The sequence below is a fragment of the Trichomycterus rosablanca genome, chromosome 1 (assembly GCF_030014385.1).
Source record: "Trichomycterus rosablanca isolate fTriRos1 chromosome 1, fTriRos1.hap1, whole genome shotgun sequence".
NCBI classification, from domain to species: Eukaryota; Metazoa; Chordata; class Actinopteri; order Siluriformes; family Trichomycteridae; genus Trichomycterus; species Trichomycterus rosablanca.
This window is the reverse complement of record NC_085988.1, coordinates 27,203,244-27,229,207: the sequence shown is the minus strand read 5'-3', so window position 1 is coordinate 27,229,207 and position 25,964 is coordinate 27,203,244. Positions and strand designations below refer to the sequence as shown.

The window sequence follows — 25,964 nt, the reverse complement described above, 5'->3', positions numbered from 1 at the left end:
GATAACAGAAGAATAGCCAGATAGAATTGCAAATCAGATGGAAAGATATAAATTGGCAGACTGGTATGTGAATCTATAGATGGATGTATGGAGACAGACAAACAGAAAGACATATATAGTATATATAAATTATTTGATAGAGGGACATATAAATATAAGTTGGTATATATGTGTATATATATATATATATATATATATATATATATATATTAGGGCTGTCGAAGTTAACGCGATAATAACGCATTAACGCGACCTCAATTTAACGCGATTAAAAAAATTAGTGCCATTAACGCAAATTCTAGTTCATGTTGACACTTGACTGGTAGAACAAACATTTTAATGTCGGACTTGCCACCGTTTTTCATTTGCGGTTTGTTAACATAATGTAACCGATCGTGGTAGTGATGCACTTGCATAATAAAGAAATAAATACACGCTATATTCACAAGTTGTCGGGAGCAGAACACTTTATTACACTTAATTAACTTCTTCTTCTGTACCGAATACCGGAAAGCTGAGTCGAGCACGTTAGTTCATGAACTATGGAAGCCCCAAAGGGTCAAAACACACTCACTTCGTGTAGAAACGTCCATCAAACCATCGTCACGATACAACCACAGAAAAGTCTGTTACAATAACTACGCCTTATCCCACCTAAAGCACCGCTGATCTACAATGTTTGCTGATGGAGAAATTCTAACCTACAATCTGACATTTACTGCCTAGTATGTGAGTGAATAAACTCCCTTACAGTTTTCTCTTGTCCCAGAAGTTTTTAACATCAGTACATTTAGCATAAAATGTGTTCACCATTTTAATTGTAACATTTCACTTAAAAATCCTTGTTTTCTATAACATTTACACAGATTTTTTTTTAATGCGATTAATCGCGATTAACTATATGAAATTCTGAGATTAATCGCGATTAAAATTTTTTATCGTTTGACAGCCCTAATATATATATATTAGGGCTGTCAAACGATTAAAATTTTTAATCGCGATAGAATTTCTCCATCAGCAAACATTGTAGATCAGCGGTGCTTTAGATGGGATAAGGCGTAGTTATTGTAACAGACTTTTCTGTGGTTGTATCGTGACAATGGTTTGATGGACGTTTCTACACGAAGTGAGTGTGTTTTGACCCTTTGGGGCTTCCATAGTTCATGAACTAACGTGCTTGACTCAGCTTTCCGGTATTCGGTACAGAAGAAGAAGTTAATTAAGTGTAATAAAGTGTTCTGCTCCCGACAACTTGTGAATATAGCGTGTATTTATTTCTTTATTAAGCAAGTACATCACTACGACGATCGGTTACATTATGTTAACAAACCGCAAATGAAAAACGGTGGCAAGTCCGACATTAAAATGTTTGTTCTACCAGTCAAGTGTCAACATGAACTAGAATTTGCGTTAACGGCACTATTTTTTGTAATCGCGTTAAATTGAGGTCGCGTTAATGCGTTATTATCGCGTTAACTTCGACAGCCCTAATATATATATATATATATATATATATATATATATATATATATATATATATATATATATATATATACAGTGTATCACAAAAGTGAGTACACCCCTCACATTTCTGCAGATATTTAAGTATATCTTTTCATGGGACAACACTGACAAAATGACACTTTGACACAATGAAAAGTAGTCTGTGTGCAGCTTATATAACAGTGTAAATTTATTCTTCCCTCAAAATAACTCAATATACAGCCATTAATGTCTAAACCACCGGCAACAAAAGTGAGTACACCCCTTAGTGAAAGTTCCTGAAGTGTCAATATTTTGTGTGGCCACCATTATTTCCCAGAACTGCCTTAACTCTCCTGGGCATGGAGTTTACCAGAGCTTCACAGGTTGCCACTGGAATGCTTTTCCACTCCTCCATGACGACATCACGGAGCTGGCGGATATTCGAGACTTTGCGCTCCTCCACCTTCCGCTTGAGGATGCCCCAAAAATGTTCTTTTGGGTTTAGGTCTGGAGACATGCTTGGCCAGTCCATCACCTTTACCCTCAGCCTCTTCAATAAAGCAGTGGTCGTCTTAGAGGTGTGCTTGGGGTCATTATCATGCTGGAACACTGCCCTGCAACCCAGTTTCCAGAGGGAGGGGATCATGCTCTGCTCAGTATTTCACAGTACATATTGGAGTTCATGTGTCCCTCAATGAAATGTAACTCCCCAACACCTGCTGCACTCATGCAGGCCCAGACCATGGCATTCCCACCACCATGCTTGACTGTAGGCATGACACACTTATCTTTGTACTCCTCACCTGATTGCCGCCACACATGCTTGAGACCATCTGAACCAAACAAATTAATCTTGGTCTCATCAGACCATAGGACATGGTTCCAGTAATCCATGTCCTTTGTTGACATGTCTTCAGCAAACTGTTTGTGGGCTTTCTTGTGTAGAGACTTCAGAAGAGGCTTCCTTCTGGGGTGACAGCCATGCAGACCAATTTGATGTAGTGTGCGGCGTATGGTCTGAGCACTGACAGGCTGACCCCCACCTTTTCAATCTCTGCAGCAATGCTGACAGCACTCCTGCGCCTATCTTTCAAAGACCAACGCGAGGTCTGTTCTGAGTGGACTCTGCTCTTTTAAAACGCTGGATGATCTTGGCCACTGTGCTGCAGCTCAGTTTCAGGGTGTTGGCAATCTTCTTGTAGCCTTGGCCATCTTCATGTAGCGCAACAATTCGTCTTTTAAGATCCTCAGAGAGTTCTTTGCCATGAGATGCCATGTTGGAACTTTCAGTGACCAGTATGAGAGAGTGTGAGAGCTGTACTACTAAATTGAACACACCTGCTCCCTATGCACACCTGAGACCTAGTAACACTAACAAATCACATGACATTTTGGAGGGAAAATGACAATTTGGACATTTAGGGGTGTAGTCTCTTAGGGGTGTACTCACTTTTGTTGCCGGTGGTTTAGACATTAATGGCTGTATATTGAGTTATTTTGAGGGAAGAATAAATTTACACTGTTATATAAGCTGCACACAGACTACTTTTCATTGTGTCAAAGTGTCATTTTGTCAGTGTTGTCCCATGAAAAGATATACTTAAATATCTGCAGAAATGTGAGGGGTGTACTCACTTTTGTGATACACTGTATATATATAAATATATATATATATATATAATATAAATATATATATAAATATATATTGTGCAAAACAGAAAAAAACCAACAGAACATATAAAACATATAGAAATAAAAACCATTCAGCAGTGTCAGTCTCAAAGTCAATCTGTTCCCTTGAGGATTTAATCAAAGACACCTGCCAAGACTCAAAGAGAATAGACAATTGCACCTCAGAACATGGAAGATACTGACTTGAGAGAGCAGTGAGGGAGCGGAGTGATATCCTGAATCCTATAGTAACAGTACTGTAGCATCATCACATAAACCAGAGAAACAAACCTACAAGATGATCTTCCACCATTCATTACTGTGACAATACTAGCACCATGTATTTCATCACACAACATAATGTCCTCTCTTAAAACAAGAGGATCAATATTGGAAGTTGGTGGGATGAAAGATTTTAGTTGTGTTTGGTAGTGCCGCTTCTGGCAAACATTGGATTAGATAAAGTTTCTTGGTACTGACAGTTTGTCAATAGAACTTCTGCATTGAGAGAGGAGCCAAGGTGGTCAGCTTTTCATTATAAAGCTGTGTTTTTGTACTGGAGTAGCAGAAAAATAAAGAAAGACAATGGGGGGAGTAAGTGTATTTTATTCCTGCAGGGTAAATGATTGCATGGCCAGACAGTTTCGGCACATTGCCAGCATCACTTTCTCTAGCTATTCTCCCCTGTATCTCCACTAGGTAAATTGAATTTGAGGCCCCTGTTTAATCTCATCATTGTCCTTTGGCCTTTTGTTTCTTTATCCAATACCCAATATTTACCCACAAATTCCTATACTGCTCTGTAACAAAGCCACAAACCCACCCTAAAACCCTATTCACTTCCTGCTGCACAAATACAATATTCACTCAACTGTTTTCCTTCTTTGAAGCCTTTACACTTGAACAAAGTAATGGACTCAAACTCAGTGGCATAGACAGCACAAGGCACAGAGCAGTTTAAAAATGACATTAATAAATTAGATACACAGTGAAATGGGTTTAATTCTAATGCTTTCCCATGCTTGAATGGAGAAACACAATAATCTCTTACTATCTCACCTAAGCCTTAAAGCTTATAGACAGGCTGAATTGCGTGCCAGTTATTTCTGCAAACATTATCTGCCATAGCATCATGTTATTTGATTGTTCCAAATTGCTTAAAGAGGAACTTGTTTGTTCAATTACCTGTCATAGCTGCACAAACTATCAGAATCATGTTAAACATGATTTGCAGGAGTCTTTACTCTCAAAGGATATTCTATTTATATTCACAGCATACCATGGCAGAGTGAATAAAACTAAACTAAACACCCCCTTACTTTGGATAGCGTTATCACAATTCAGATACTGTTTGCTTTGCTACTTTGTGCCTTATACATGCAAATCAGATGCACAAGGTCAGCTTTAAAAGCATATTTTTTTGAAGATTTATTCTTAATACATTAACGCACTAATTAAAACAAAACTATGGTACAGTAAAAGTTGAAAAAATGAACCTCGTTTCCAGAAAAGTTGGGACATGTCATATTTATTTATTTATTAGGATTTTAACGTCATGTTTTATACACTTTGGTAACATTCATGACAGGACATGTAGTTACTCGTTACACAAGATTCATCAGTTTAAGTGTTACACAGTCATGGACAATTTTGTATCTCCAATTCACCTCACTTGTGAGCTGTGGGAGGAAACCGGAGCTAGATAAAAAAAACAAAAAATTACTTGTTGGCGATTATGACTGCACCCATAAAAAGTGTATGGAATAGTGGTCTTCTGCTAAAGTGACTTCATGATGAAAGTATATATTTTTAAACAAAACACCAACTGGCCTGCTATAAGTTTGAAATTACTGGTGACACTGTCCCCAGTCAAGCAAGAATTTCACTAACGTGCTTAGATTAGAGGTCAAGACTGAAGACCTTGTTTTAAAATCAGCACCTTAAAGCTTGACTAAAGTTTGTTGCTGATCATATGAACAAATAAAAAGAAAGACCAGGGGTGACCGTGGACATTATCACCCATGTTGTAGCAGTTTGTAATCCATTGGCAGGTCTAGTTTTGTTTGTTCTTCATTTACATCTAATTATTTAAACAAGTCCCCTCAACATAATTAGTGCAAATTGACCCTATTTGAATGGCTACAGTGAAGTCAACAAGTTTAGTTAATCATTTACTGTTTCTTTGTGCCTTGCACCCATTGAAAAGCTGGGATATGCTCCAACACCGCGCGTCCCTAATTAGATAAGCGGTTAAAAAAGTGAGTGAGTGAGAGTGAGTGATTTCCCTAGTTAGGAAGGGTGTCCACATACTTTTGTCCATTAATCTTCCATATAAACCCTGTAAGTATATATAAAACTTGACTTTGTTTGTAACTCATTGCTCTAGAAAGAGACATAAAGGTCAAATGAACTACTTATGATAAGGATTATAATTTGTAAAGTAAATATTAGTCATGTACTGCAAATATTTAAAAGTGAACTCTTTAGTCAGATGTTGCTTGATAAATACATTACCCTAGTGTTTACATTACAGATAGCGTGTAGCAACATTAATGTATCTGGCTAGCATTAGTAACACAGTGATTCATGTTTTTTTTATGAATTTTAAAGAGCTTTTTTAAACAGAGCAGCTAAAGCAGCTGACACTGTTAACAACCCAAACCATAGAGGTTCACACATTTAAACCAATCTCAGTACTTGTTAATGAACCATTCAAATAATGTATATGTTTAGTAGTGTAAAATAGTAATTGTAATTACATTCTTGTCACACTAAATGATTCAAACAAAACATATTATACAAAGTAAATAAGTAATACTGACTTTGTTAAACATAACTTCATTTAAGTTACAAAACACTGATTTGACCATATAAAAAATAATAACCACTTAACATAATTACCAGTTGCACTAATTTTGGATTTTTATATTGCTAGTTAATCTTTTATGTCAAGGCCGTAGCCATTAATTGGACATTGAGGGGAACAAATCAGCGGGTGTGGGGAGGGGTTGTTCAGAGCAAAGCTAGCAAATGAAAAATGTTGATTTATTTCTTTTTGTACTTTAGTAATTTGGATTGGGGGGGGGGGGGGGGGGGGTTATGTGATTATGGCCTTGTTTCACATAGTCATGAAGAAAGTTTAGCCCCTGTTTTTCGTCTAATCTAGTCATATCCCACTACAGTACACAGTAACACCCTGGACGGGGCGCCAGTCCATCGCAGGGCAGACACACGTACATACACACACACCCATTCACCTATAGGGCAATTCAGTGTCTCCAATTAACCTGACTGCATGTTTTTGGACTGTGGGAGGAAACCAGAGTTCCCGGAGGAAACCCACGCAGACACGGGGAGAACATGCAAACTCCACACAGAAAGGACCCAGACCGCCCCACCTGGGGATCAAACCCAGGACCTTCTTGCTGTGAGGCAACAGTGCTACCCACCAAGCCACCATGCAGCCCATTGACCAAGGACAGCCATGACAAACACACTCTGACACGTGTGCAGTAGCCGACTGCATCTTTTCACTGTTCATATGGCACTCAGTATAGCAAATGGAGAGTCACGTACCAATCCAATTATCCCCATTCTCTGCGCAGACGCCATCAATCAGCAAGCAGAGTTTATAACTGCAGCAGTTTAAAGCCCCTTCAGCATTCCCACCCTCAGACAAGACAATTATTGTCTGTATAGGTGCAGAGCTGGTGACCAAGCTGAGATTCAAACTTGCAAGATCGAGATGTCAGCTCTGGTGTGCTAGCTTGTTTTACTGCTGTGCCACCTTAGCACCCCAAGGTGCAAGGGAATAGTCGTTTTTTACATTCCTTTGTTGTACTTACCAGACATATAAATTTCAGCAACATTTTTTTTTACTAAGAAACTTTAAATTAGCAATTTTATGTATATGTAATGAGGTACAAATCCCATTTCACCCCCAGGAATCCGAATCAAAATTATGCACTTTAGCTGTCTTTTTTTTATTAACACTTTGTAATGGTGCTGTTTTTATTTTAGTAAAAATAAAGTATTTTGTATCAGTTAAGAAGAAGGAAAACTGATTTACTCATTGTGTACAATGGCATCATTATCGCCTTGTGAGGATCAAAATAAATAATAACTTTTATCTGGCTGAGAAGCAAGCTTGTGTCAGACAGCCTTTTTTTATTATAGACTGCTTCAGTTGATGATGATGAGAATAGGCTATTAAATTTAGATGTTAAGAACCCACTCTATACTTGAGCTAGAAAGTTTATTTTTGATTGTTTTACAACGTAACAGTTCTTTGTTCATCCTGCTGTTCATCTCCCTTTTATTCACTGTGTCAAAGAAATGATTGTAAGTAGACTTTATCGCCCTTTTATTCTGAATTAGACTCAGTGGATCTTTTTATCATCTTTATGCTTTAATGCCAATATTCTGAAAACATAAAACACTCTGGATATGCAATGCAATACTACAGCTGGCTAAAAGATTAATAATAAAATGGAAATTAGTAGTTACAAATAAAACTGGGACAGCGATAGTTTAGTGGTTAGAGATTTGGGTTATTGAACAAATTGCGGGTTCAAATACTGGCTCTGCATGCTGCCACTGTAGAGCTTGTCCCCTAATCTTTCAGCTCCAAACACGCTGGGATACATGGAAAACATTTTATCAGCAATAACATTAAACCACCTCCTTGTTTCTACACTCACTGTCTGTTAATAGCTCCACTTACCATATAGAAGCACTTTGAAGTTCTACAATTACTGACTGTAGTTCATCTGTTTCTCTACATACTTTTTAAGCCTGCTTTAACCCTGTTCTTCAATGGTCAGGACTCTCCCAGGATCACCACAGAGTAGGTATTATTTGGGTGGTGGCTCATTCTCAGCACTGCAGTGACACTGACATGGTGGTGGTGTGTTAGTGTGTGTTGTGCTGGTATGAGTGAATTAGACACAGCAGCGCTGCTAAAGTTTTTAAATACTGTGTCCACTCACTGTCCACTCTATTAGACTCTCCTACCTAGTTGGTCCACCTTGTAAAGTCAGAGGCGATTGCTCATCTATTGCTTGCTAAAGTACTGGTCTAGTAACCAGAAGGTTGCTGGTTTAAGCCCCACCACTGCCAGGTTGCTGCTGTTGGGCCCTAGAGCAAGGCCCTTAACCCTCAATTGCTCAGACTGTGCACTGTAACTGTAATGTAAGTCGCTTTGGATAAAGGTGTCTGCTAAATGCCAAAAATGTAAAATGTAAATATTGTTGTTGTTTGAGTTGGTCACCTTCTAGACCTTCATCAGTGGTCACAGGACTCTGCCCACAGGTCACTGTTGGCTAGATATTTTTGGTTGGTGGACTATTCTCAGTCCAGCAGTGACAGGGAGGTGTTTAAAAACTCCATCAGCGCTGCTGTGTCTGATCCACTCATACCAGCACAACACACACTAACACACCACCAACATGTCAGTGTCACTGCAGTGCTGAGAATGATCCACCACCTAAAAAATACCTACTCTGTGGTGGTCCTGGGAGAGTCCTGACCATTAAAGAACAGCATGAAAGGGGGTAACAAAGCATGCAGAAAAACAGATGGACTACAGTCAGTAATTGTAGAACTACAAAGTGCTTCTATATGGTAAGTGGAGCTGATAAAATGAACAGTGAGTGTAGAAACAAGGAGGTGGTTTTAATGATATGGCTGATTGGTGTATACAGTGTATCACAAAAGTGAGTACACCCCTCACATTTCTGCAAATATTTCATTATATCTTTTCATGGGACAACACTATAGACATGAAACTTGGATATAACTTAGAGTAGTCAGTGTACAGCTTGTATAGCAGTGTAGATTTACTGTCTTCTGAAAATAACTCAACACACAGCCATTAATGTCTTAATAGCTGGCAACATAAGTGAGTACACCCCACAGTGAACATGTCCAAATTGTGCCCAAATGTGTCGTTGTCCCTCCCTGGTGTCATGTGTCAAGGTCCCAGGTGTAAATGGGGAGCAGGGCTGTTAAATTTGGTGTTTTGGGTACAATTCTCTCATACTGGCCACTGGATATTCAACATGGCACCTCATGGCAAAGAACTCTCTGAGGATGTGAGAAATAGAATTGTTGCTCTCCACAAAGATGGCCTGGGCTATAAGAAGATTGCTAACACCCTGAAACTGAGCTACAGCATGGTGGCCAAGGTCATACAGCGGTTTTCCAGGACAGGTTCCACTCGGAACAGGCTTCGCCAGGGTCGACCAAAGAAGTTGAGTCCACGTGTTCGGCGTCTTATCCAGAGGTTGGCTTTAAAAAATAGACACATGAGTGCTGCCAGCATTGCTGCAGAGGTTGAAGACGTGGGAGGTCACCCTGTCAGTGCTCAGACCATACGCCGCACACTGCATCAACTCGGTCTGCATGGTCGTCATCCCAGAAGGAAGCTGACGCACAAGAAAGCCCGCAAACAGTTTGCTGAAGACAAGCAGTCCAAGAACATGGATTACTGGAATGCCCTGTGGTCTGACGAGACCAAGATAAACTTGTTTGGCTCAGATGGTGTCCAGCATGTGTGGCGGCGCCCTGGTGAGAAGTACCAAGACAACTGTATCTTGCCTACAGTCAAGCATGGTGGTGGTAGCATCATGGTCTTGGGCTGCATGAGTGTTGCTGGCACTGGGGAGCTGCAGTTCATTGAGGAAAACATGAATTCCAACATGTACTGTGACATTCTGAAACAGAGCATGATCCCCTCCCTTCGAAAACTGGGCCTCATGGCAGTTTTTCAACAGGATAACGACCCCAAACACAACCTCCAAGATGACAACTGCCTTGCTGAGGAAGCTGAAGGTAAAGGTGATGGACTAAACCCAATTGAGCACCTGTGGCGCATCCTCAAGTGGAAGGTGGAGTTCAAGGTGTCTAACATCCACCAGCTCCGTGATGTCATCATGGAGGAGTGGAAGAGGATTCCAGTAGCAACCTGTGCAGCTCTGGTGAATTCCATGCCCAGGAGGGTTAAGGCAGTGCTGGATAATAATGGTGGTCACACAAAATATTGACACTTTGGGCACAATTTGGACATGTTCACTGTGGGGTGTACTCACTTATGTTGCCAGCCATTTAGACATTAATGGCTGTGTGTTGAGTTATTCTCAGAAGACAGTAAATCTACACTGCTATACAAGTTGTACACTGACTACTCTAAGTTATATCCAAGTTTTATTTCTATAGTGTTGTCCCATGAAAAGATATAATAAAATATTTGCAGAAATGTGAGGGGTGTACTCACTTTTGTGATACACTGTATATGACAAATAAAGGCATTCAATCACGGTTTACTTATTGTATTACAATGCTTAAGTACCTCTAGTGCCTTTGTGTACATTAAACAAAAACTTTGTATAAAAAGAAGTTGAAAGCAATACTTACAAATATTTCTTATTTTCGTAGACATCATGAAGCTTTAAAACATGTGGGTGTTCTATGAGCTTGAGAATAGCAATCTCTCGTTCCACCTGTAAGAGAAAAGTCAACAACATTAAGATCCAGTGCACAGGTGCTTAAATGCAGTTAATGAATGTGTCAGTGTTTTCCCTAGACTGACAGGTGGAAGCATAAACCAAGCATTACATCACCAAAAAATTTCCAAGAACTTTTAGATTTTGTTCAGATGTTGAGCAATGAAAAATGTAAAAGGTAAAAAAATAAACAAGAAAATCCTAAACTGAAGAATAAAAAGCACAGCAAGTGATGTCTAACTGTCACATCTTATTGTAACTAGAGGATTCATAAAAAAAATCAATCACTGTAAAAAACAAATAAAAGAATTCTTACACAGAAGGCTTTCAACTCTTATATAATGCTGGGACTCAGATCCAGAGCCAGGACCCGTTTTGCCAGGTCTACATGACAACTATACATCAAAACTGATTATACTGCTGAAATAAATTTCTATTGTGCTTTAATCTACAGTATACATAAGTGTGATCCAGTATGCAGCAGTCTTATTTCATTCTAATGATTAGCTGTGCATTGGTTGTATGCATCTTACATCATACAACCGAATTTTAAGTACATGAGAATAATTAATTAACAGAGACTAAAATTATGCAAATACATTTATAAAATGTTTTAATTACATTTTGGTAATACAAAGGATAATAAACAGAGTATAACAGAGTAATGAAAAACAAGGTCAGATGTTTCTGTCTGTAATGGCATGAGCTTTATACACAAGTGACTTAGTGTTTCAGCTTTTATTTTGTGTCATTCTTCCTGCAAACACGTCTTAAGATCATCGTCCCCCTAGTCATCATTGTCGCATTTTTCCTTTTAAAATTCTCTTTTGGGGACAGGTCAGGACTGCAGGCAGGCCAGTCCAGTACCCGTACCCTCTTCTTCCATAGCCATGTCTTTGTAATGTGTGCAGTAAAGTTTTAAGTGGCCTTTGTATATATTGAAATACCCCAGGTTCATCCTGTCTGCAATCAAATACAAGTCAAAGTAAATGTAAGGAACACTGCATTTTTATTTTATTTGCATTCTCCATACTGTCCCAACTTTTTCTGAATTGGGGTTGTAGAAAGTGTTGGATGGTTGTGGTCAGTGTCTTCACAGCTGGGCACATGTCACATAACCAATTAAGGTGTTTCAAAACAACTTGAAGTGTTATTTGACATGTAACATTATATATGTGTATACAGTATATGTATACAGTGCAGTATACATGAAACGTAAACAATTTCAGTGTTCTGTAGAAATATTATTAGGGAAACAACTGTACAGACCTAACAGACATCCTGTATATATATTCCTACCAGTCTGTGATCTACAATGTGCCACAACTGATTTGACTTAAGTCTACATACAGCTGAATACATAAACCTGATTTTGGTCAATGCTAAACTGTTTTAGTCAGACTGTATTTTGCTTATGATAAAAAAACAGCAAGTTATTCTGACATTCACAGCTGAGCCAGCAGGAAAGTTAGATTATTTTTCAAATCCCAAGCACTTTTAAAAGTAAAACCACAGATTAAACCGGACATTGTGTGTATTGTGAATTTGGCATTCATTTTTTATTCACATCTGTGTTATGTAAAGCATTCATGCATGCACATCTGTCACTTGTAATCAGAGATATATAAATATTTCCTCTACGCTTCCGACACTGCCTTACATCATTTTATCCCATCATTTTATCCCAAAAGACACCATCCTGCAGGACAGTAATTTAGATCAAAGATACAGCTGTCCAGCTGCAGAATACATGATGGCAAGAGACAGTAGATTTGTGAGGAATTGTAAGTTAAAGAAAAATATCGTCTAAGCTAGAATAATCTACATCAGCGCTCACCAACCTTTTTTGCACCACAGACCGGTTACATATAAAATAAACTTTTATGAACCGGAATAAAATAATTGTATTGCTCACAAATGAGCTGCCACAAGACGCTGCTTCCACCTGGGGGTGATATGAGATGATAAACACCCATGTGTTAGAAATGGTAGCAGTGTTTTCATTGCTGATGTAGCAATCTCTAATTAATTATTCTTTCACGGCCCGGTGGTTGGGGACCACTGATCTACATTACCCCAAATCACTATAAAGTTCAGTAAAAACACTGTCATACTAAGACTTTTCTTAGTATATTAACAATTCCTATGATGAGAAGCTAGTTTGTAAGGAAGCATATAAGGTTTGTAAGAAAAATATAATGATTTGTTAAGCTGCCAATGACCTCAGCTACCAGAAAACATCTATTATTCCATACCATTAGGGAGCATTTTGTATTTAAGATGACAGAGACAAAAAACAGGTTTATAATCTATTGCGACATAAGAACTAGCAAGAATGTATTGTGCATTGGTTTTATTATGCAAAATAATACATTTCAAATTAACACCTTACTATAATGACGACTATAAATAAAAACATACATGTATAAATGATAAACCAGTATTTCTACTTGAGCTCTCATACTATTAAAAAGTAATATTTTATCATTTCTGGTACCAATTTGCCAGCACAGAACTATAAAAGCAGAATGTCATTAAACAGTCTTATTGTGTACATTTTATCAAATACAAAGATTAACATATACAATTGAACAGTATTTTATGCATTTAACAGTAGTGTTTCAGTCTCTATTTTCTGGCAATGTAAATTTGGGTGGGCTACTGAGAAGATTCATTGCAGGGCACCACACACCATAACATTCATTTAAGCCTGGTGGCAAATTAGACCAACCAATCCCCCACAAGTGGGCACAACAATGTGACCTTTAAAATGTGTGCATGATGCCCCTGCCCCAATAAACAGCCACCAATCTAACTGCTGTTCACCATAATGTTTTAATCTGTCACTGTGACCAACCACAGGAGATAGCCCTGCTGTTTGCAAACCCCATTTCCAAAAAAAAGCTGTGCCATTTTTAAAAGAAAATAAGACAAATGTTTTACGGACTAATGATTTACTGACAAATGATTAACAGACCAATTTAATTGTATTTTGTAAACATAAACACAATTATAATTTAATACCTTCAACTCATTCAAAAAACGTTGGGACAATACCACTGTGTTATTTCAGCTGCTCATCAGTCCACCATTCATGAGCCACCATACAGTTTCAATCAGAAACAGATCTAGCCTCCAGGCAGGCCAGTCAAGTAGTCGCCTTAAAGGCAAATCTCAATATACGCCTCTGCGTCAGTGGTACCTTTACACACATACAAGTCACCCATGCTGTGGGCACTGTTGACCATGACAAATGTTGGCTTTTGGTCATTTTTGTTTTTGGAACATCAAACATTTTCCCAAAACCAAGCTAAAATTTAAACATGTTTGACTAGCACATGTACACTGTCCTTGGTCCATCTGAGATGAGTTTATGCCCAAGGAACTGAACGACGTTTCAGCAAAGAATTGATGTATGTCTGTCTCTTTGTGTGAAATGGAGTTTCAGTGTACATTTCTTGGTGCAGCGGTAGACTGAATTAAGTGAAATTGTTTCTTTTTTTTTTTTTAAGTTCTCCCAAGCCCATGTGGCTACTTTGTTTATGCAGTGCTGTGCTCTTTGAGGGCTTGAATTCCGTGTACATTCAATAGAGGTTACTTGCCTTGCTCTACACTGACTGGGATTTCTCTGGATTAGGTATATCTTTTCCCAATATTACATACGGTAGATGGCAAAATATGAAAATTATTATTATATATGGCACAATTACGGAACCATGACCTAACTTTGCTTGCAAAGCCTGTTTGTTTGTTTGTTTATTAGGATTTTAACGTCATGTTTTACACTTTGGTTACGTTCATGACAGGAACGGTAGTTACTCATTACACAAGATTCATCAGTTCACAAGGTTATATCGAACACAGTCGTGGACAATTTAGTGTTACCAATTCACTTCACTTGCATGTCTTTGGACTGTGAGAGGAAACCGGAGCACCCGGAGGAACCCACGCGGACACGGCGAGAACATGCATACTCCACACAGAAAGGACCCGGACCGCCCCACCGGGGGATCGAACCCAGGACCTTCTTGTTGTGAGGCGACAGTGCTACCCACTTAGCCACCGTGCCGTCCTTGCAAAGCCTGAACTTTCTTTTATACCCAATCATGATACCCTCACCTGTTAACAATTCACTCGCTCAGTAAAAAAAAAAACTTTAAAAAATCCAGCAGTGCTAGGGACATTATCAGAGTCACCAAGAAACAAACACTTAGTAAGGCTTAATATGGTTGTTATGGTGTAACTCACAACATCCATTTAGAGTTTATTACACCGCTCTCTCTTCGAGTGGAGCCTGAGCAAATTAGCATTTTCTTTTCCTCTGCTCATTAGGATAGATTGTGTCCACTGCTGCCTAACTTCACACCACTCCATCTTGCAGTATTGACCCATTTGCTGTAAATGACAGCACATCCCCCGTGCTCCCTTTGCTTATGAATAGACCGGTGTTAATTACCTCCACATGCCCGTGTGCACGCACTCATTCAATTTCCATAAAGTTTCATTACCTTATTACAGGTCAGGTTAGACCTCACCCCACACTGCTCTTGTGTGGTCTGGTTTGATTCAGGTTCTTAGTTTTGTGAAGGCGCGAGCAACAAGAAAGCTAATCAAGCAGGGCAAATCGTTAAAATGCAGGAGAGTTAGCTTAGCATCTGTCTCTCGCAGGTCACAGAGTTGAGGTGCCTGATAATTACCTGTAACATTTAAACAGAGCAGCTGCTAACAGAGAAGACGTAGCCCATGGAAGAGTGAAATAACCCTGAAAAGATCGTGTGACTAGTCGAAGCCAAGGTCGAGCAAGCGCGAAAGACTGACACTAATCCAAATTGCTTATTTGACAGGGAGAACAGGGAGATAATTTGCCTTGTAGAATCACTTTCATTATCACAAGTTGTGAGTGTTAACCTGAAAAGGTCATTTTGCAAACATTCTGTGTAAAAGCGTTCACTGGTATTGGTGTGTAAAAAACTACCTGGGAAAAGTTTCAGCCTGCAGCTTGTGGCTAGTTTGTGGCCTCCGGCATATAGAGGTGCGGCACACACTTATACATAATTCCTGTATATGAATGCATGTGTGCAGCCTAAAGAACTGGCCTTTGACCCTTGTTCCTGCCCACTGCGTACAACATTTTAAACACTAATCTCTGTTTACATCTGCCAGAAACAATATTTGACACAATACCCTAAGCCAGGGGTGCCCATACCTTTGTGGCTTGAGATCTACTATTTTCAGTCGACACGTTATCGCAATCTACTTTTTAAAAAGGTTGGCCTCATCATTTTTAAAAAGCTTTGACACTATTTTAAATGTGCTTCAGCTGCCTATATTGATTTTCAGCATTACAGGGCAAGCGAGTGAAAAATCACACTAACCTTATTCTAATGATTTGCACTGAATGGTGTCAGCCAGGTTTATGTAGTCTGGACAACAGCTGCTGATGCCAAGTGTTTACCAGTTAGGGTAGATATTTAGACTTAATTATTGGTTGAAAAGGTTGATTCACACAAGTAGGTTGATCCAAAAAGTCAAATTTGTGGCACATTTTTATATGTTTGGATATTTTTCCTCAGCCAGCAAGTTCCAAAATTGTCCAGCAGATGCCCTTGACCTCATATGAATGTCTGATTGTTGAGTTAAAATTTCATCTTCAAGAGCAGATGGGTCCGTGTGGAACAACAATGCAGGTTTTGAAGCCAGCACATCAGCTTCAGCTGTACCACCAAATGGAAAGCACATGAATGTTGCAGTTGGCTCAAGCAAACTAAACTCTCAAAAATGCTGTTCAAAGTCTGCTATCACATTCTGGCTACTGATGAATGAAAACTTTCTTGATTCGCAGTGCTTTAGGCTGGATGAGGCGTAGCTATGGTAACAAACAGCAAATAAAATAAAATTATGGCCACATTTCATGTCAATCACGTTGGATGAGGTGAATGAGGTGCGATCTACCAGCGTGCAATCAACATATTGGACACCCCAGGTTTTGTCTATGCAAAAATTTTATATTTTTTTTGTAAAGGTATATATTGGTTAATATTGGTAATTCCCAGCAATCAACAGTTTCACAAGGCACTCCAATCTCATGCAAATAAAATCTGCAAGTGAAACATTTTTACAAAGATCAACTTGTTGAACTCTGACCTATGATTTTGTGTCATGCTATTAGCTTGCCATTAGTTACCACTAAAGATATGGTCTTTCATAAAACACAGTGTACAATAATAAGTCCCAGCTAAATTGCTAAGTGTCCAACATGTGGCAGACCACTTATGTCGCAAATGTCCATTTTCCAGGATGACATACTAATTTTTTACTTTGGTCTTACTTAAAGAAATCTATACAACAGTTATTTCATTTTTATCAACCACTTTATCCTGTTAGAGTAGTGGCAAGTCTGGTTCCACCAGAAAAGAATGGCAAGAGTTACACCTCCCCCCGGTCAGCCAGTAGCACCATGGTGGGCTAGTATAATAGACTGCTGCACCACCTGAGCACACACTAGATTTCATCTGTTTGAGGTGGGATTTAATACTGAGCTGTAGCGTGTAAAGGAGAAGCACTAGCCTGAAGCTCTTTCATTAATGGAAGCAAAAGAATAATGAGATGTGTTGAGATGTTCTAAGACATACATAAATATATGGGAATAAACAAGGAGCAGTCAGAGTAAAGAGATAACTCAGATAGTGGTGAAGTTTTGTCGCACTTTCTGATGATAATGATAAGAGGTGGTTTGGAGGGGCATTAAACCTGTCCTTAAGACGATAAAATAATCAGTAACCTTGATTTCAAGCTTCAATGACCAAAGCACCTCCTCCAACCCTCCAAGTTTTCATATAGCACACTTCTCTACGGTCCTTGTTTCGGTTATTCTATTTTAATACAGGTACTCATAAAATTTACACATTTTTGCTAAAGGGTTCCACCTCATATCTTTGCTTGTGAAGGGTTATTACCCTTATGAAGACTGCTGTATAAAGACCCAGCATCCAAATGCTTCAGAAACCTCCAGTGGAGAATATTACGCTGTGTGAAAGCTACTAATGGTTTTGGTTCAAGATCATTTTGTTTCAAATTGATTTTTTTTTTATTTGTAAAAAACTTTTTTCACCTTTTTGTGATGGTTAGGACTGGTATCTCTGCTTAAACTTGTGGGCTGAGTTCTCAGAGGGTCTTAGTTTCTAATTTCCAATTTTTCTTTTTAACTTTTATCTTTGAAAGCTGGCATTTCCACTAGTGGACCATAACCTTAACTAATTTGCTAATTAATTTCTCTTTGTTTGAAAGGTTCAAGTTCCTCCCGGATCATTGAGCTCCTCACCTGATCATGGAGAGTATGCCGAGCAACAAGCCGTAGAAAACTCATTTTGGTCGCTTGTATCCGTGATCTCATTCTTTCGGTCATTAACCAAAGCTCATTACCATTGGTAAGGGTGTGGACAGAGATTTGCAGGTAAATTGAGAGCTTTGCTTTATGGCTCATCTTTCTCTTTACCACAATGGTGCATTACTGCATTACTGCTGGTGCTGCACCTCACCTAAAGTCTGTCTTCAAATCACTTGTGAACAAGATACCTGAACTCCTTCACTTGGGGTAGATTCTCACCCTGTACCCAAAGGAAGCATTGTTTCTGGGAGATAACAACGGATTCAGACTTGTGGTGCTGATCCACATATAGGCCACTTCACACTCGCATGCTGGAGGCCTCCATACACAGAAGCCAGAAGAACATCATCTGCAAATAGCAGGGATGACACCTCTCAAGCTCCCCGATAGGCAGATGGAAGCCCACCTTTCCTAGACTATGTCTTGCCACCCTGTATACAAACATCAGAAGCAGTCCAACACACACATTAAACAAGCGAACACAACTCAAACTCTGAGAGTACAAGAGCCAAACGGCTCGTCTCAGAAAACCCGGCACCCCCTACTCCCAGAGCATCCATGACAGGACAACTCAGGGAACTTCTATGTCTTCTCCAAATCCACAAAACACATGTAGATTGGCAGAACTCCAATGCCCCCTCAATTATTTGTGTGAGGAAGAGGAGTATCTGATGAATTCTTCTCTCCAGAACCTGCACAGACTTTCCCAGGGAGGTCCCCTGTTTCCACTGCCAAGGTTGATGCCGCTGTGGCCCCTTTGCCCCCATTAATTGCATTGTACCTTTAATCAGGATCCTGTGGGTGGTGGGTCTACACAATTCTCCCACATTTAAGCAAAACCCAGACGGGTTACATGGGCTTAATATTCTTTTGTTTGTGTTTATTATAAGGGTGCTTCATGGATTGTGTTTGTCTGCATCTTTACTCCAGACCCAGTCATTTTGAGAGATCTTACTGGGAGCTTACAGCACTCGATGACAAAGCCCTGGAAGTCATTAGAACAAACAAGCCCTCCTGCCACAAGTCCCTGATCCAGGAGTGACTAAGTGAATATGTAAGAGTGTGCTGCCCTGTGATTAACACCACATAAGAGGTACTGTAGTGTTTCTACGTCTGTGATGGACACTGATTATGCCCACAGTCCAATGGTTTGACATAATACACTAGGGGCAACATTGTGGTGCAGTTGCTAGAGTGGATACCACCCCAAAACATGGGTCCTGGTAGTCTGGGTATGATCCTCATCTCTGGTCACTGTCTGTCAGGAGTTTCCTCATCTCTGGTCACTGTCTGTCAGGAGTGTGTGAAGCATCCTGCAGTAGAATGTCACCCTATTTAGAATGGTCTGTGTTTCCAGGTGGCAACAAAAGCCTCACTCATATGAAACACTTAGCAAAAACGATGTATACGTTTTAAAAAAAGAATCTTTCTAAATAGCTGGTAAAGGAAGATATATTTAAGGTTTGCCCTTAACTCTGAAAGCATTATCTTTAACACGGCATGATGGTTTTTAAACTGATTACGAGTTTGTAATTAAAGTGTGCACAAGATATTTCATGTCAGTGTGGTAAGTTATGGTAAATTACATTTACACTGATTGAGAATTTAAGCTTATTAAATTCTAATGAATCCGTTTAATCTAACAGTTACAATGCAATGGTATGTTGTGGTTTGCACAGCAGATAAAATGCCCACTTATTACAGCTCATAAAAATGCTGAATTATTTTAAATACATAAATAGGCAGTCTGAAGTGAATGAAGGGATTTTCCTAACTAATGATCTATTCATGCCAAAGCAAAGATGCATTCATTTAATTAGTAATACAATAATTAAATCTAACAATAATGTAATGCACATTCTACTATTTGTTTGTTTATTAGGATTTTAACATCATGTTTTACACTTTGGTTACATTCATGACAGAAACGGTAGTTACTTGTTACACAAGATTCATCAGTTCACAAATTTATATCGAACACAGTCATGGACAATTATTTCTATCTCCAATTCACCTCACTTGCATGTCCTTTGGACTGTGGGAGGAAACCGGAGCTCCCGGAGGTAACTCACACAGACCTGGACCGCCCCACCTGGGGATCAAACGCAGGACCTTTTTGCTGTGGGGCAACAGTGCTACCCACTGAGCCACCGTGCCACCCCATTCTACTATTTAACAAAATATATTGCATAAAATTGTATGAGAGATAAGTACACAAAAGATCAGCAGTTAAAAAGCAAGTTATCTTTCTGAAAACAATAATAAAACAATAAAAACATGATTATGATAAAAATTATTAAATCTAAATTATTTTTAGAAAGCCAGCCAATGCCTATATAGAGTTGTTAACAGCTACCCAACTTTCAGCCAGCAATTTAAAATTACAAGTCTGTTCACATTATCTGACAAAAGTGAGGATCTTTTCCTGTTCATAACCCTGCCACTGAAAACAGGCGCTCGGGGTACTAATATGAACCATTTTTAGATGCAACACCAGTGGCCTAACTAGGAGCTCAAGGGCCCCAGTGCAAAAAAAAATGTTGCAAATTGCATATGCTGATAGCTGATCAGAATGAATTAAAAGTACTCACTCAGAAGAGCCTCTGGTATTTTTAATGCACAGTTTTAGTTATTTTAATTTTACTTAACGAAAATATTGTAATATAATAATAACTACCTGGCGAGTGCAGTCAATGAGGGGTCAGTGAGGTGAGTGGTTGAGTTCATTAAAAAAAATTTTTTTTTTTAATCACGATTAAAATTTTAACTCACAAATAAATTTTAACTGTGAGTACACCCCTCACATTTCTGCAAATATTTCATTATATCTTTTCATGGGACAACACTATAGACATGAAACTTGGATATAACTTAGAGTAGTCAGTGTACAGCTTGTATAGCAGTGTAGATTTACTGTCTTCTGAAAATAACTCAACACACAGCCATTAATGTCTAAATAGCTGGCAACATAAGTGAGTACACCCCACAGTGAACATGTCCAAATTGTGCCCAAATGTGTCGTTGTCCCTCCATGGTGTCATTTGTCAAGGTCCCAGGTGTAAATGGGGAGCAGGGCTGTTAAATTTGGTGTTTTGGGTACAATTCTCTCATACTGGCCACTGGATATTCAACATGGCACCTCATGGCAAAGAACTCTCTGAGGATGTGAGAAATAGAATTGTTGCTCTCCACAAAGATGGCCTGGGCTATAAGAAGATTGCTAACACCCTGAAACTGAGCTACAGCATGGTGGCCAAGGTCATACAGCGGTTTTCCAGGACAGGTTCCACTCGGAACAGGCTTCGCCAGGGTCGACCAAAGAAGTTGAGTCCACGTGTTCGGCGTCATATCCAGAGGTTGGCTTTAAAAAATAGACACATGAGTGCTGCCAGCATTGCTGCAGAGGTTGAAGACGTGGGAGGTCAGCCTGTCAGTGCTTAGACCATACGCCGCACACTGCATCAACTCGGTCTGCATGGTCGTCATCCCAGAAGGAAGCTGACGCACAAGAAAGCCCGCAAACAGTTTGCTGAAGACAAGCAGTCCAAGAACATGGATTACGGGAATGCCCTGTGGTCTGACGAGACCAAGATAAACTTGTTTGGCTCAGATGGTGTCCAGCATGTGTGGCGACGCCCTGGTGAGAAGTACCAAGACAACTGTATCTTGCCTACAGTCAAGCATGGTGGTGGTAGCATCATGGTCTTGGGCTGCATGAGTGTTGCTGGCACTGGGGAGCTGCAGTTCATTGAGGGAAACATGAATTCCAACATGTACTGTGACATTCTGAAACAGAGCATGATCCCCTCCCTTCGAAAACTGGGCCTCATGGCAGTTTTCCAACAGGATAACGACCCCAAACACAACCTCCAAGATGACAACTGCCTTGCTGAGGAAGCTGAAGGTAAAGGTGATGGACTAAACCCAATTGAGCACCTGTGGCGCATCCTCAAGTGGAAGGTGGAGGAGTTCAAGGTGTCTAACATCCACCAGCTCCGTGATGTCATCATGGAGGAGTGGAAGAGGATTCCAGTAGCAACCTGTGCAGCTCTGGTGAATTCCATGCCCAGGAGGGTTAAGGCAGTGCTGGATAATAATGGTGGTCACACAAAATATTGACACTTTGGGCACAATTTGGACATGTTCACTGTGGGGTGTACTCACTTATGTTGCCAGCCATTTAGACATTAATGGCTGTGTGTTGAGTTATTTTCAGAAGACAGTAAATCTACACTGCTATACAAGCTGTACACTGACTACTCTAAGTTATATCCAAGTTTTATTTCTATAGTGTTGTCCCATGAAAAGATATAGTAAAATATTTGCAGAAATGTGAGGGGTGTACTCACTTTTGTGATACACTGTGTATATATACGTATATATATATATATATATATATAATTATTATTATTATTATTATTTTTTTTATAAACGTAGACCACACCTTCATGTGTCATTGGCTGCAGGTTGAGCACCCCAGACAAAAGAGAGATGTCCCTCTTTAAAAAAGTTTGAACACCCCTGAATTGGATAATGCTTGGTTAATCATTTCAAAGAGGCGTCCTGGGTTTGATTCCCAGGTGGAGCAGTCCGGGTCCTTTCTGTGTGGAGTTTGCATATTCTCTCCATGTCTGCGAGGGCTTCCTCAAAGAGCTCAGGTTTCATCCCACATCCAAAGACATGCAGTCAGGTTAAATACAAAATTGTCCATGACTGTGTTTGACATTAAAAACCTGAACTGATGAATCTTGTGTAACCAGTGATTACCATACCTGTCATGAATGTAACCAAAGTGTGTAAAACATCACGTCAAAATCCTAATGAATAAATAAATAACTTCAAAGAGGCAGGTACAACTACACTGACAGTGTCATATGAGCCTCTAGGGCTTGGTCACATTCTCAGCTCCTCATTAACACAGTGTGTGCTGAGTGTGAACTTCTACAGCAGTTAGCAGAACCTAAGCAATGTGAATGGACAGATGCTAACATGAGCAGGTGATGACAGCTAAGTGTTTCTTACAGCTCTTCCTTCTCTGTTGAGTTCACTCAGCAACCTTAAAGAATCCCATAAGTGTTTACTGTCTAGTCTGCTGAATCTTACACTGAAACATCTCTTCCCTAATGATGGTAGAGCATCAACTGTTCTTGTTTTTTTAATAATTCCTCCTAAAATGTAAGAACATACAAATATTCTATTAAGCTAATAACACAGCGACAGTGCATTTCATTGAAAAGTTCTAGTCCACTCTAGAAGCTGTTTCTTTATCCCATATTTAAGTCATTTATAGTTTCCTATTGCATTGCATACACAACATCTACATCAGCCGAGGAGAGCCACAGGCTTGCACAGGCCTCCTCCGACACTTCTATTCACCGACCAGTGACAAATCCTTACAGACAGCCTGAATACATACAGACTAACACACTATTTCTCTGTAATTCACCACCGTTTGTGCTGACACCTTGACCAGACAGATGAAGCCACTGTTTTAGTAGGACAGAAGGGATTCCTATCTGGCCTCACTAGCACAACCACTCTCAGCTTTGCCACCAACCTGGCCAGACATTTAACAGAATCAATTTGCTGTGTTTGAGGGTGGAAATGTAGAACATGGTTCCTCCCCTATGTTGCTAGATACTGAAATGCTCGTGTGACTCTTCGTGCATGGTGAGGCTCTGCGTGAGTCCTAGCCACTGGATGAGGAGCAAGAAGCAGCCGGCTCAACTGAGTGCATGGGAGGGTGTGTGACAGTCTGCGACCATTGTACAAGCTGCAGAATGTTGCAATATGCAACAGGGAAATGGAAAAGGCAAATAAAGGGGGAAAACAAAATAGATTTCTCAATAATGTTCAGGGTTTTAAGTGGTTATGAACTGTGTGGGTTACATATTTAGCCATATATAGTCAGTTCCTTACAACAATCATGATGGATAAATTTTTAAGGGTCAGTATTTTCTTTCCCAATTTTCCTCCCAATCTAGTAGTATCCAATCACCTTATTGCATTATTCTTCCTGCCTACTGATGTTGATCTCCACCCTGGTTGACGAGAGCCGAGACTGACACACGCCCCCTCCGACAAGTGTGCATTAGCCGAATGCATCTTTTCACCTGCACGAGGCGAGTTCATATGTGGATCAGCTTTGTGTACAAAGAGCCACACCCTGATCAACACATTATCCCTCGTCTCTGTGCAGGCGCCATCAATCAGCCAGCAGAGGCTGTAATTGAATCAGTTATGAGGTCCCATCTGGCATCCTCCTTAAACAACAGACAATCGTTGTTTGTGTAGGATGGCAGAGAAGGGTCAGTATTTTTGCTTCTGGATGTATTTGCCCTTCTCCAAGTTCTGCTCACTGTTTTTCTATTCGTTTTTCTCACTTTTAATACAGAGTAAAAGTCAACTCTTTATCCTTACATTCTTACCCCTGAGACAAACACTATGTGAAATGTATGTGTTATGTATTTTATGCATCCTTGGCACATCTCAAGATCATGCAAATACATGACATCTTTACATCTAACATTTCCACTCAGCTGCAGGCTTGTTTGCACTGTGCTAAGCATCTAAATGACAAGCACCCAGGTCCCCTCCTTGTCAAAAGAATCAATACAGTCCAGTAACTGTATATAGAATAGGATACTTTTTACTCGCCCTCCACTCAGCTTAAAGCAGTCATATCTCAGGAGCGCTATTACCGGTTAGCCTACAAGAGCAGACTCCGACCAAAATTGGTTGGGAAATTGGTTGAGAGAGGCTGAGGGTTCAACTGCAGGTTCCTGAAGGACACAAATTGAATCGTTTAAGGAATAGAGAGGAACATTTTAAAGAAACTGCACACTTTGCCTAGAGAGAGAGATACAAGCCCACAGTAAAGCTTTATGTTATAACAGATAATAGTTTTTGAGGGAAGTTTGAAGCCATATAAACGCAGTTTATTATCTGCTTATTGCATATTAATTCAATTTAAAAGTTCCATTCTTACAGAGCCATTTTATTTGGACCACAATATAGACATGGGTCAAGAATTCCAAGTAAGGTTTATGTCAAACATGAGAATAGGAAACAATGTCATCTAAATGACTTTAAACATGGTATTATTGTTGGTGCCAGAAGGGCTGGTTTAAGTTTGCATCAGTTAACTGCTTATCTTTTTTAAACAGTATCTAGAGCTTTCTTAGCATAGTGTGTAAAAACATCCAGTAAGTGGTAGTTCTGGGGCCTTGTTAATGAGAGTGGTCAAAGGAGAATGGCTGATATGATCCAAGCTGACAGAAAAATCATCTCATAATAGACAGCACAACAAACCTTGAGGCAAATAGACATCCATAGCAGATCAACAGATCAAAGAAGATAGTTAAAGATTGAAAAAATGAATCTCAATTTCTGCCGCAAAATGCAGTCATGTGTCAGCTTCAGTGAAACAGGGTGCGAAATGATTTGTTAAAATACATTTTGCCTAATACCCCCTAATTTATAAATTAATGTATTTATTTATTAGGATTTTAATCCTAATTGTTTGTTTCGCACACTTTGGTTACATTCATGACAGGACAGGTAGTTACTGGTTACACAAGCTTCCATCAGTTCAAGTTTTAATGTCAAACACAGTCATGGGCAGTTTCGTATCTCCAATTCACCTCACTTGCATGTCTTTGGACTGTGGGAGGAAACCCACACAAACACAGGGAGAACATGCAAACTCCACACAGAAAGGACCCAGACCGCTCCAGCTGGAAATCGAACCCAGGACCTTCTTGATGTGAGGTGACAGTGCTACCCACCGAGCTACTGTGTCATCAATACTCCTAATATAGCATTATTTAAATGTCACAGTCTATATAAGTATTGCTGTTGACTATGTGCATTTTATGGCCACAATTTACCCATTTTCTTTTGGTTGCTTGCAGCATAAT

General features: G+C 39.6%; 1 protein-coding gene across 1 annotated transcript in view; it reads right to left on the bottom strand.

The window, feature by feature from the left end:
- brsk2a (BR serine/threonine kinase 2a) overlaps nt 1-25,964 on the bottom strand; it is a 393,831-nt gene that overhangs the window by 98,469 nt on the left and 269,398 nt on the right. Inside the window, exon 3 of the mRNA XM_063001316.1 lies at nt 10,570-10,655. Coding sequence (XP_062857386.1) covers nt 10,570-10,655 — 86 coding nt within the window. The remainder of the gene's footprint in view (nt 1-10,569; nt 10,656-25,964) is intronic.